The sequence below is a fragment of the Stigmatopora argus genome, chromosome 13 (genome assembly GCF_051989625.1).
Source record: "Stigmatopora argus isolate UIUO_Sarg chromosome 13, RoL_Sarg_1.0, whole genome shotgun sequence".
Taxonomy (NCBI): Eukaryota; Metazoa; Chordata; class Actinopteri; order Syngnathiformes; family Syngnathidae; genus Stigmatopora; species Stigmatopora argus.
In genome coordinates, this window is record NC_135399.1 from 5735452 (window position 1) to 5748964 (window position 13513).

A 13513-nucleotide genomic window follows, 5' to 3' on the forward strand; every position below is an offset into this window, starting at 1 on the left:
ATTTTTTTTAAATAAAATTAATATAAATAAATACAGTGGTACCTCGACATACGAGCTTAATCCGTTCCGGGACTGAGTTCGTTTGACAAGATTCTCGTAACTCGAGGTAAAGTTTCCCATTGAAATGAATGGGAAACAAATTAATTCGTTCCAACTCTCTGAAAAAAACACCAAAAACAGGATATTGGATTGAAAAAAATGTTTTATTTCTTATAATTCGCCATATATTGACAAAGTACTAAATAACGAGTGGTTTAATAGAAATAAAGTGTTTAATCTAACTAAAATTGGGCGGATTTCGCCGAGGGGAGAGGGGCTTCGTTTTTTTTTTTCTTCCACACAACGCACTCGTAAACAGAACAAACACTCCACCCTCACGTTTGCTATCGATGGGCTGTTTGCTGTCGTACTATTCCCTTCAAAATATTCCAAAAATGATGCACACAAATGTCCTCACAATCGGAGAACGCACGACCACTTGGCAACGAGCAGCAGTCTTATCAGCGATCGCACCGCTGCTCATGGGAGCTTCGGGGGCGCTGGCTAGCGGCTCATTTTAGCTTGTAGCATCTGTGTTCGCATCCCCTCGAACGGCGACTATGATAGAGTTGCTACCGGGGATGCTGTTGCGAGCCAGTGCCCCCGATGTTCTTATGAGCAGCCAACGAGCAGAGTCTTTTATCAGCGATCGCCCCGCTGCTCATGGGAGCTTCAGGGGCGCTGGCTAGCGGCTCCTTTTAGCTTGTAGCATCTGTGTTCGCATCCCCTCGAACGGCGCCTATGATAGAGTTGCTACCGGGGATGCTGTTGCGAGCACGAGTATACTTCATTACCCAGAAAGCCCTCTTTTCCCCGCGCATGGGCGTTGTGCGTTTCCTGGTCTGAATAGCTCATCCGGTGCTCGTAAATATTGTTATACGTACACGAAAGATATGCAAAAAAAAATGCCATGGCCACCTGGCTTGGTCGCATAACGAAATTTTGACCGCATCACGGGCGAATTATTCGATCGAAATTTCCCCCGTAAGACGAGCATTTTGTATGATGAGCGGTCGTATGACGAGGTACCACTGTACATTTAAAAATCTATCAATTATCCTCCATCTTGCACAACACAACAAAAATACTCTTTACAAATCATATTTCATATTCCATTTTTTTTATGAAGTAAGGTAACATAGTTACTTTCATATTTGAATAAGGAGGAACGTAATTTATTCACTTATTCACAGAAGATTGAAGTTTCAAATTTGAAACAAAAAATATGTGATAGTTATCGTCATAATTATCGATCGACATATATATATATTTTTTTTTTCTTAAATCGTGATATTTTTGTCATATCGCCCAGCTGTATAAAATGGCCAATATGGTGATTGGAGATCATTTCCATTTCGCACAGCACGAGAAACACAATGAAATCTTAGTAAGACTCACCAGTGAGGTTGGTACGGGCACTGTAGGATCCAAGGTACCGTCCGTCCGTGTTAGGCGTGTAACACTCAAAGAGTCCCTGGTCCTTAGCCTGAACTTTAAGCAGGTGCAGCATGGCCGAGTCGCGACTCAGCCTCTCCACGTAGATCTCCTTGGCGTTGACCCTCTGGGCAAAAACGGCGTAGGCGTAGTTGGGCTGCGCCGTGCTAACAATGCGGATCTCCCGCTCAGGCGCCGAAGGCAGGTACATGGACCACTCGAAGTCTTGCTCCAAGCCTTCTTTGTAGCCTGTCACATTGCACCAGATGGTCACGTGGGAGCCCTCGGTCCGAATCAGCGGTCCGCCTTGCACCGTCACCACCCTCTGAGCCGCTCCCGCACCTGGACAAAAGCCATAAACAGTCTTACAAAACCACCCATTGATTTATTTAATGCGCGAATTTGTTTGCGCAGCGCACCCCTCGCCGAAAAAAACATCTGCAGGTACACGCTTCCTTGGAAGTGAGATGGAGGTGTTTTCCAACACTTGAATTATTCACTGCATCATTTTAACAGCTGCTATCCAATCCTGCTTTGCAACTAAACAGACGGGAGCTGTACGTAATAAATATGCATTCCGCCGCTAAAACTGGCCTTCTTTTTTAAGACACATTTATTCTACGGCGTAAATAAGTCATGTTTTCGTCTAACCAAGAATGATAAGGCTAAATTAGCATGAATGAAAGGCGTTTGTGAGTTTTCAGCACATGGTTAAACAGTGGGAATGTTGCCAGAAGTGCACATTAGCGATGCCAGATTATTTGACAATTTAGATAGTTGATGAAGTTTTAGATTTAGTAAAGACAATTCTGGCTGTCTAAATCCTCCTCACTTTAACTTATTAGCTTCCGTAGTCATCTAATCATTAGCACGGGGAGATTTAGCAGGGATTGTTCACATAAAAAATGTTGACGGCAAATATTTTCTTATTTAATACTTTAAATGTATTTTTAATTTGATGAAAAAACAAAATTCCAATAAGTGCATTAACCATGAAAGTGAGGTCTAACTGTAACTGTGGTCTCTTATTTTCTTCTTTTTTCTTTCTTACCACTATTTTTCCATTGTTCTTCTTCGTGCTACCACTATTTGTATTTTTCTTTGTGAGAAGTGTTCGCTTTGTCCTGGGGAGATAAGTTCAGAATTCGCTTTAAGGATATTTGGCGCCCTCTAAAGGTGTGAATGGGTATAATGTCTAACCACCGAATGTAAGACGACCGCCACTTTTTCAGTCTTATTTCAATGCAAAAGACACTGTCTTATATTTGAGCCAATATGGTACAGGTACAGACACAGTCGTACCTCTACTTACAAAATTAATTGGTTAGAGAACTTTTTTCATAACTTGGAATTTTCGTAGGTAAAGCAGTTCTTAATATGTAATTTATATGTAAATTCATTTGTAATTCGAACAAATTGCACGGTCCTTTATTAACGTATTAAAATGAACAAGCAGCATGTAAAAACATGTTCTATTCATGCAGTAGTACTTTACAGTAAGGAAGAAGCTAAAGTTTACACACGAACATGCACAAAAACACATCTAAACAACTTAGTATTCAATAGAGCTCCACGGGACTAACAGTCTCTCAATCTCGCCGTTCAGTACAGAGAGGACATGCCAAGGAGTCGGTGCTTTTAATGCTTTCATCCGCTTCAATAGCGTAGCAATGGTAGTAGGTGGACTGGATCATAGTAGGTGGGTTACGGCCGGCTATATTGCCTTGCAGTATTAGTCAACCACATGCCACTTTCTTATCTTCTGTTTTTCGATGAATAACAGGGCCCGCTTTTCCATTTCATTCGCACCAATAATTTTAAATAAACTCTGTGACGACAAAGGGCAGTTGTTGTTGTTGTGGGAGGCTCCAAGTGGAAGTAAAACAGGCCGTGATGTTACCGGGACAATTTCAAAATTAAATAAGAGATACATTTACGTTTTGGGGGATTCCATAACCTGGATCTTGTTTGCGTAGGTTAGGATAGGCATTTTCATATCAAGGGGTTTCGTAACCTGAAAATACCTGAAGGCATTCTTAAGTATAGGTACGACTGTACACACACATATATAAAATAGAACTACAAATTGGAGACTTTTGTTTTCATGGGTTTTCCATATTTAGTATTGCCATCTGATGGTGTAGTGGTTCACTCGCCTGACTCTGGTGCAGGCAAGAGTGGGATCGATTCCTGCTCGAAGGTGTGATTGTGAATGCAAATGGTTGCTTGTCTCTAATCTCTATGTGTCCTCTACCATTGACTGAGTATTAAAAATGAATTAACAGATTTTGTATTTTCTCATCAAATGTATTTTTAGGCAATGCTCCAATGTTTTATGTATATAAAAAGTGGGTTAAAGTTGTGACAGTCATTTTAATGTTTATATTTTAATGAGACCGAAAGAATTCAATGCATCAAAGGGTTAAATCGAATTCAAAGACTGTAAAAGGAAATTCAGGAGTTGTGTTGATTGATGTCAGGCACGAATCCAAATGAGTGAAGACACAAAGCTTCACAGTAAAGAAATGAAGACCGAGCTATAGCCTGTCAGCTTTGCATGACATACACAACACATGCGTGTAAAAATAGGTGCGTACTGCAAAGACACGCTCAGCTGAGTGGCAAACGGGCAGCGCTACAGTCCATTGTACGCAACACACTCGCTAATGACATGATATAAAAAGAGGGCCGTGTAAGTGCAAGGGAAAGTTTGTAAGAGCGGATGGAAGATGTAGAAGATAAAAAGCTGGCTTCTGAATTATTAATGCCCAAGCATTGTGTCCACTGCCTCTTTAGAGACGCAGGCGCACACAGCTGCAAATCCCAGTTGTTTGTGCAGACAGGAAATGGCATACTTGTGGCTCTGTCTGGATTTTGGGCCATGTGTAAATGCTCTGTTGTGTCCAGACTCAAAAGAAATGGGGGGGTTGTAGCTGGTAGCTGAATGGAGAATGAGGTACGTGTCAGAGTGCAAATGGGCAATTGCAAACCACTGATTGGTTCATATATAAATCACTTTTTTTCTGTTATTTGCCCATCCCGGTTAAAATGGAATTGACGACTACGCAACAACGCTAAAATTGCAGACAGTGGGTTAAAGATATGGGCGAAAAATAAGGGGGTTGCCAAAGTATAGTTTGGTCTTGGTTTTGTTGTGCCTTTTGGAAATTCATATTTATACAAATTTACCAATCGAACTAGTATATTCTGGACATTTTGATTTGATGCTTGCTTTTCTTATTGGTAAAAATCCATGTGTCATTTCTTGTTGATTTGGTGTCATTTATTGATCACTTCCTGTTGATTTGGGATCATTTTTGGGAAGCTTATTATTGATTCTGGTTCATTTACAGGTACACTGTGTTGATTTTCAGTCAGCTCCAAATAATTTTGGGTCATTTTAATTACTTTGTCATGTGAATCAGACAAAAACTGCAGCACTTTAAACATTGGAATAAAAAAATCTGAAAAAAATAACCCTTGAGGGTAAGTGGTACAGAAAATGAATGAATGAAAAAGCATTAATTGAGTTTTAAAAAATAAATAAATGAATTGAAGAAAAACTTAACACAGGATTCAAAACAATAGATGTCCAAGTTTCAACCCATTCGGAATGGGAGGGAGTGGTTACCTTTAGTGAATATCACAGGAGATATATGTACCTACAAGCCTAGAAACTTAATGATAAACCATTGTAACCATAGCTATGCATGTGGTGAGCCAAACGGGGCGGCCGAAAAAAACATTTTGCAATTTATTTACAGCAAGTGTCTCAAAAAGAAGATCTGGACAGTTTTTAGATAAACATTAACCATTCATTCATTCAATTTCTGTACCACGCATAATCGTAAGGGATGCGGGGGTTGCCGGAGCCTATCCTCGCTGACTTTGGGCGAAAAGCAGACTACACCCTAGACTGGTCGCCAGTGAGCCGTAGGGCACACAGGGAGACAAACGGCCATCCGCACTCACAATCATAACGCCACCAGTAGGAATCAAACCCGCGCCTGCCCACACCAAAGTCAGGCGAATGAACCTCTACACCACAGGTGTCAAAGTGGCGGCCCGGGGGCCAAATCTGGCCCGCCATATCATTTTGTGCGGCCCCGAGAAAGTAAATCATGAGTCCTGACTTTCTATTTTAGAGTTTTAGTTCGGTTTTAGAGCACGAATCAAATTCAAAATAAAGAATATAGATGTGTATTACATTTCCTGATTTTGCCTTTTTTTAAATCAATAATTGGATTTTTTTAATATCTAAAAATATTTTCAGTTTTCCACTTTAATATCGAACATAACTTTAAATAGATGGTTTCCCAACTAAGGAAAAAAAATCTCAAATAAACATTGTTCTAGATCTATGAAAAAACTGAAGATTTAGGGTTTTTGATCTAGTTCTTTTAATCTGATTTTAAACATATATCTAAAATGGTCTGGCCCACATGAAATCGAGTTGACGTTAATATGGCCCGCAAACCAACCCGAGTTTGACACCCTTGCTCTACACCATGAGGCGGCTTCAACATGATCCTTAAAAAAATGTAGAAGGCACAGTAGTTACTGCTTTTTGTTCATGCTACTTCTTATCTATCATTTTTAGAAAGAAATTAAATAAAGAATTAAATGTTAAAATTCTAATAAATAAATACTTTTGTATCAAGAGGTAAAAAAAACAATTTGGATTAACCCCCTCAATTCTTTTTTTAAAAAGTAGTTATAACCCTCAGAATTAGGACAAGCACTATCTCTAGCTAAGTAACGGCAACATCTAGAATATCAATTGAAGTTGAACAGCACAACAACAGCCCTACAGGCAGAATACAGTGCATGTTCTCTGACTTAAAGTCTATACTTAAGAGTTTCTTTGTCTATAAGTTCAGCGTGCCCCCGGGAAAACACGCTACATCGGGTTAAAGGATCCACATCATATTCTGACTCAGTCCCATATTATTCGGCTATAATGTCAAAGTACTAATCTGGCAACGCCGGCTCAGTGTTGCTCTGTCACTGCGTCATCGCTTCTCATGTTGCTCTTTTCGATTCTGTACGAAAACCTCTCGTGTTACGTAAATAAGCGCAGTGGCAACCATCGAGGAAAGGTTGCTTTCTCATTTATGATTACATTTCAGGCTCCTCCTTTTCCATCTCCTCTTTTTACTTGGAGCCCGTGTCCCTTTTCAGGCAGGATTTAAACAGCTCTCGCGAGCTTCAAAGTGCCTGTCATTCTGTTGGTGGTTTAGAGAAGTTGACAATGACATAGCAAACCTTCAAGACTAACTGATGGGTGTATTCCCCTACCTCCAAGGGACAATAATCTAACTCTACCCTCTACAGACTCGCAGTTCTGTTTCAATTCTGACAGTGCTCGAGTCAATTCCACATATTTGCTCAATAAAGCCTCCGATTTGGCTATTATTAACTCAATGGCTGTCATTGAGGTTGATAGAAAAACCAGAATTACTCTAAAAGTGAGCAGTCACTTTGTCACATCAACACTTAAAACCCAGTTTAACTCATTGGCAACCACTTACGGCAGTAAATAGATGTCTAATTCATTTTATACAAATAGTAAAAAAGGTTCATTTTTAAACATGTTGAATTTTTAAAGTTAATAAAAAATAGTAAATATTCTTTGTTTTAATTTTTTGTCAAGTGAATCATTTCATGTAAGTAATGTGAAAAAAATTAAAAGATGTAAAAAAACAACAACACAAAAATTGAAAAAATGTTCTTAGTTTTTAAACGTTTTAAAATATTTTTATTTTACCTATTTTTATTGCAAACAAAAAAACTTAAATATTAGCTATATAAAAAAAATTCTGATATATATTATAGTAATAAAGATTTTTTTTTATTTGGTTTTTTTTTATTTTATAAAAATCCAACCTATTTTGACTGCACAAATGTTCATTCGACTCCCAGTCAAAACGGGTTGGATGTCAAGAGTTTTCACTGACACTCGAACATGAGCATTCATAGCTAGCCGTCCCAGTTCATATGTATTGGACGTTTATCATTGTCAAAGGCAGGTAATGTCTAAAGGCGAAGGATCAACAACTCACATACCGTTTTAAAGGCCTCAATGTTTTTTAATTAATAATTTAATGCATATACTGCCATCGAAGGGAAAATAGATCCAACCGATTAAAAGATAGGAAGAGATTTATCATGCATTCTTTAAACACAAAAATATACAAAAACAAAGATAAATTATACTAGTGCTTTTTTAAATTATAAATAAAAAAAGATTACATTTACGGTTTTGCCCATTGCTTGATTGAAAAATATAATAAATACTGGGACGATCGCTCCTAGTCAAACATGGATTGGCTGTATCGTTATCAATGGGACTGAAAAGTATCATCCATTCCAGTTAAAATGAATCTATCGCTTTCAGTGGCAGTGAATGAGTTACCAAGCATTACCACGCCTCCTCCTGCCTTGACTGCCTGTGTGTCATAACTACATCCCACACAGGTTTCGCGCATGATGCCGCTCCATCTCCATAAACGAATGCTCAGGCAGTCTGAAGGATCCAAAACGCACGCACGGAGCCACACAAAAAATAGGAAACTACAAAAGAGGATTATGCTAAATGGTGGGGTGGGGGACGCACTAATCCAATCATTTGCGGCCACTGTCTATTCTCAGCGGAAACGGCTGTAAGACTACTAGCACTCAAGCCTACTCACATCACTCTTCTTAGACATGTGATAATTACACACCTAGGAATGTGTCAAATAAAAGCACTCCAGGGTGCAAGTGATACAGAAGGCACCCTTGGCCATAGAACAGATGCGCGAATGTCCAATTTCATAACCAATACGTAGAGGAAAATAGAGCGGAATGACATGCCAGGTTCAATCACACCAACATCTTAAACAACTATACTTTGTGCTCAAGACCCCTGGGAAGACTTGCCCAAGTTTAACAACAAGACCAAGACTGAATCTGAACTCATCAAGACTCACACAAAGACTACTGTATTTGCCCGGATATAAGACGATCCCCTCATATAAGTCAAGACTTTTGAAGTCAAAATCAAGACAGAAACAAGAAACAGTAATCCCTCAAATTTCGCGGATAATGTAGACCAGAAATGGCCACCGAGGGCCTTGTGAGGATACGCGGTTCAAAAAACTGCATGAATGTGTTTTTTGGGGTTTTTTTTTCTCCAAGATGGCGCCATCACGTGGAAGCCAGTGGCAGTAGCTCTGTCCACTCTTATGTTTTTCGTGTCTTACAGCCCTTCTATCTTTTTTAATTACATTTTAATATTTCTTAATACAATCCCTTTTACTTTACTCTGTACTTTATACTTTAATGTTTTTACAACTTTCTTTGTTCTGTTAGCCTGGCTTCTTTCTGCTACTTCTTTTTTGGAACCATTCAGCCATGCCTATGCTGTCATACACATGGGACTAGCTGATACAATACGAAGCAGAAGGAGCAACACCTCAATTACCGCTGGAAATTTGGAGCTGGACAAAAGTGCCGGGAGAAGAAGCAACGGACCAACCATTCCATCATAGGATAAGATGGAAGAGCTGTCGGCGCTTACCAGGCCTGAAACGGAGTCGAGGAGTTCTACTCTGCTACTGTTGTCTTCAGCTCCAGACTACTGAGGAACTGTGCGGATAAGCTTGGAAGAGTGACTTCATATTCTCTACCTCAGTCCCAGTCTGCAGAAGTTCCCCATCTTGTGGAAGACTTCCTGTGTGTGGTTCCAGTTTTTGTCCAACTTTACGTCTTTTTGAGTCTGTATCCGTTTTAGCTACCGCAACCAAGATCGCACCGTTCAAGTGGCAGCCGGCGGCGGTAGCTTCGTCCACTCTGGCTCGTTTTGTGTTTTTGGTGCTTTTCTGTCTTAATGATTTGATTTGGTGATTCTCAATGATCCCATTTACTTTGATTTGGTTTGTACTTTGTGCTTTTGCTTTGTTGTTCTGTCTAATCACCCTCTTGCTACTGCCACAATGAAATTTCCTGAATACCGATGAATAAAGTTATCCAATCCAATCCAATCCAAAGTGGTGAGGGATGACAGTAAGACTGGCTGAGTCTTTGGGATTCAAATCTCAGACCAAATTTGCTCTAATCCAGACCAGTTTCGTATGTCCAACACTGCAAGCAAAATTTCCATTCGGTCAAATCCGAGTTCCGATTGACATGAACATCCACCTACATGTCACTTTTCTTTGCACAATGAACAACACTGCGACGGTCTGAATCATCTGCCATCGTCCTGTTATTTTCACAGCCAGCACGCATGCATACGATAGTGCATTTGAGTAATTGCAAAGACACATTCGATTCTTATCAAACCCATTGCACACACAGACGGCCCAGGCTGGAGCAAGATAAGTGCGTTTTCAAGTGCTTAAATAAAACTGGAATAAATAACTTTACAAAAATGATGTTTTTGATTCTTTTGATCGGCATAGTGAAGTGACGCCAAACAATTTTTGCAACTTGGCAACAAACCGGACACTTCAAAGAACAGAGATCAGGAATAAGATGAGATTATTTTTTGTCTTTGATCTCAATTGGTTGAAAAATGGTTCATGTCGATGCTTGCCCAGTTTTTAGATCTCATTGTTCATAGAATGTCGAAATTTGGTATATTACCCGTTCACTGCCATTGACAATGATAAACATCAAATCCATTTGAATAGGAATGCTAGCATTGATTTTGGCAACTACTTGATTTTTCAGTGCCTGCCAGGACTTGATTAATTCCTATGTATAAAAAAAATGGTTTGGTTTTAAAAAAGTATTTAATTTTGAAAGAAATTTCAATAATGATAATAGTTAAAAGCAGTTTGGAAGATGAATTAGTGAAAAAATAAAATTAGAAATATAAATTATATTTTTAAATTGATCAAAAATAATAATAAATGGAAGATGAATGAATACATATTTCAAAAAGAAAACTCAGAGAATTGAAATTAGTATTTTTAGTAGTTTTTATTGACAAAAATGTATTCAATATTAATAATGTTAATGTTTTTATTTAAAATGTATTAATAATAAAAAAATAAATTTAAAAAGAAGAAAGATTTGCGATTTGTGACCTTTAAAAAACAGAAGAATATTCACTGTTAGGTCTTTACTTGTCATTAATTCGATAGATGTCCATGAGACACAATCGATCGATGCCAACCTCTCTACTACAGTTCAAACAAATTGGACGTCTATCGCTATACATCACAACCATTAAGTTAGTAGGTTAAATAACATTAAAGCCATTACCACAGGAGAAATTTTGTAGATCTGTTTCTTTAGTTTGAGTATTGTAAGTGGCGCAAGTTGTCATGGGATTATATGGCCGGCCATAAAACATACCCATATTTGAGATCTAAATTTACCAGCAATTATTTTCAAGTGTTACTTTGTTACCCATTAATTATAACAAATAAAGGAAAGCACACAATCCGACTTGCTGAATGTTTTCCTGACAAAAACAACCTTGTCACACAAAAAGAGCAGAAGAATGATAATGTCGCTATTGTGTCTCAGAACCAGCCGAGCCACCCTCCCATTGTTCAGATTCCCTCACTTTGCACTCTCTCCCATATGTTCCCCAATTTAAAAAGAAAACATTTGGGAGAAAATTGGGAGTGACATGGCAGGATATTCTCCAATCAGTGATGTTCGAATCAATTATTAAAACGGTCAACTTGGACGCAGTCAATGTCCTCTGCTCCAGAGGGAAATTCAGACTCATCCCCAAGATCTAAGCCCCTATGAAGCTTCTCAGACAGCGATGGCACGAAGGGAAAAAGTGCTGGTCTGGAAAGAAGAAAGTAAAGAAAGGGCCAAATCCAAAGAGAGCGCAGGAGCTGTCTCCAGGGTGATGAACGCTACAGATATGCAGAACTGAGAGAATCTTCAAGCGAACAACTGCCTCATGTGCAGTACATGTGTGAAATAAAAGAAAAGATGAGGAATGTGGTGCTTCTTCTCCCTGCAGGGTTTGAAATGCTTTAAGCTTGTTAACAATATTGGCAGGGAGCAAAAAGTTAGACAAGGTGGAATGTCGAGAGAAAATGGTTTGTCAGACAGTGTCCTCATTCAGGTGAGTGTAAAAGATAGCAGAGCCATCCAAGCATGATAAAATTAGTCTGCTGGGGTCTATATATAGTAAAATCAATCCTGGTGTGTCAGTGAGACAACACTGCAGGATCTATAACACTTTTTGAAGAAAGAGTCTTTTAATAAGGCTTCTTTAAGTCTGGCTAACTTTGAACCCATTATAGGTCAAGTGAATTTTTGGTAATTTACAAAACACATGCAAATAACATTTTGGGGGTGGTAGATTAAAATATTAAAACCCCATACTATTATGGCATTTTACCCTATAGCAGGGGTCGGGAACCTTTTTGACACAGAGAGCCATAAACAATTCTAATTTTCAAATTTTATTTCTTTGAGAGCCATACTCAGAATTTTCGTGTAAAAATGTGAAAATGAGATGAATTTTTGGGGTCATTTTACCACTTTTAAAGCACTAAATGAATTATTTTGACAGCACTGTTGCGCAGTTGCTAACCAATGAATATATGCATGCAGAAAGGTCTAATAAAAAAATAATTTAACAAAAAGATGATTAAAGTTAGAGGTACTGTCAGCGCCATAGTGCCGACGTGACGCTCCTATTGGTGCATTCGGGACTCGGCTCTGTCACCAGCGGTTTAAATACATATTTTACCTCACAGGTTAGCGAAGAGCCACATGCACCCATCAGAAGAGCCACATATGGCATAGGTTCCCTACCCCTGCCCTATAGTATAACATTGATGAAGGAAAACCTTTAGAAGCCAAAATGAACAGGGAAAGAAATGGTTCAGTAATTTTGCTGTTTTGCTTTTTCCCCCCCAAAAAATGGTTAATATGTACTTCCATAACTTCTCTATATGACAATGACTGAGTTGTGAGTTGAGCGACTGCATGCCTCCCAGTTAAAATGAATCAGATGTCCATCATCTTCAGTGGCACCCAATGAGTCAAGAGTTTAATGAATGCCCTGTAAGGGCTTAAATAACTTGCAGTTACACCACGAGGCAGCTTTTGAGCATTCATAGCTCATTTGATCAGATTACTATTATTAAATTATCTTTTTCTTTGGTTGTAGTAACTACTTAATGACTACAGAATTCCAGATTACTTAGAAAATTGGGTTTAAACTACTTAATTGAAGTCCAGTTTACTTAAAATATTGAGTTTACCAGATCCTTAATTTTTTTTCCATCAAAACTTGATAATCTATACATGGAATTCATGTTAACAATGAATTTGATATTCTCTCAATTTTTGTTTGTTTGTCTTTATGTTCTGACATTTTTGGGTAGCATTTTGAACTGGTTTACTCATAGGCTGGTCATGATTCTGTGTCAGTGAGATCTATCACCATCAATGGCAGCTAATGCGCTAATTGTTTGATTTATTTATGCGCCAAAGGTTACATTGTGTGGTGATTTATCACATCCTTGGTTCACTGATGACCATTGCGCAGCATTGATTTAACAACTACAGTAATACCTCGACATACGAGTGCCCCGACATACGAGTGCCCCGACATACGAGCAATTTGAGATAAGAGTAAAATTTCGAGCAAATCTTTATCTTGAGATACGAGACAAATTTTGATATACGAGCATACAGCGGACGCGAGAAGCTAAGAACATGGGCACTGTCTTTCCTGTTGCAACTCCCTCGTGTAACGTCTTTACGAGCACTGGGCGGAGCGTTGCATTTTATTCAGGTTTTTTTTGTTAGTCAGTGCAGAATGGAGGAGCTTGCTCGATAATACGAGAGGAGTATATACTAATTTTCATTGGCAAGTGGTCGTGTGTTATCCTATTGTGAGGACATTTGTGTGAATCATTTTGGGAATATTTTGAAGGGAAGACAGAAGAAAGGTATAAAAATGTAAAACTAAATTGGAATTAAGTTTAGTGTAAGGTTAGATTACATTTATTTTTGAGTGTCTGTATCGTAATCCAAGTTCATTTAAATTTGTTTATGTTATGTTACGAGC

At 38.6% G+C, this 13513-nt stretch overlaps 1 protein-coding gene across 2 annotated transcripts in view; it reads right to left on the reverse strand.

The window, feature by feature from the left end:
* The window catches only part of igsf3 (immunoglobulin superfamily, member 3), a 115571-nt gene that overhangs the window by 83404 nt on the left and 18654 nt on the right, over nucleotides 1-13513 (reverse strand). For both annotated transcript variants that reach the window (XM_077616835.1, XM_077616834.1), the window contains one exon: nucleotides 1438-1815. In XM_077616835.1, coding sequence (XP_077472961.1) covers nucleotides 1438-1815 — 378 coding nt within the window. The remainder of the gene's footprint in view (nucleotides 1-1437; nucleotides 1816-13513) is intronic.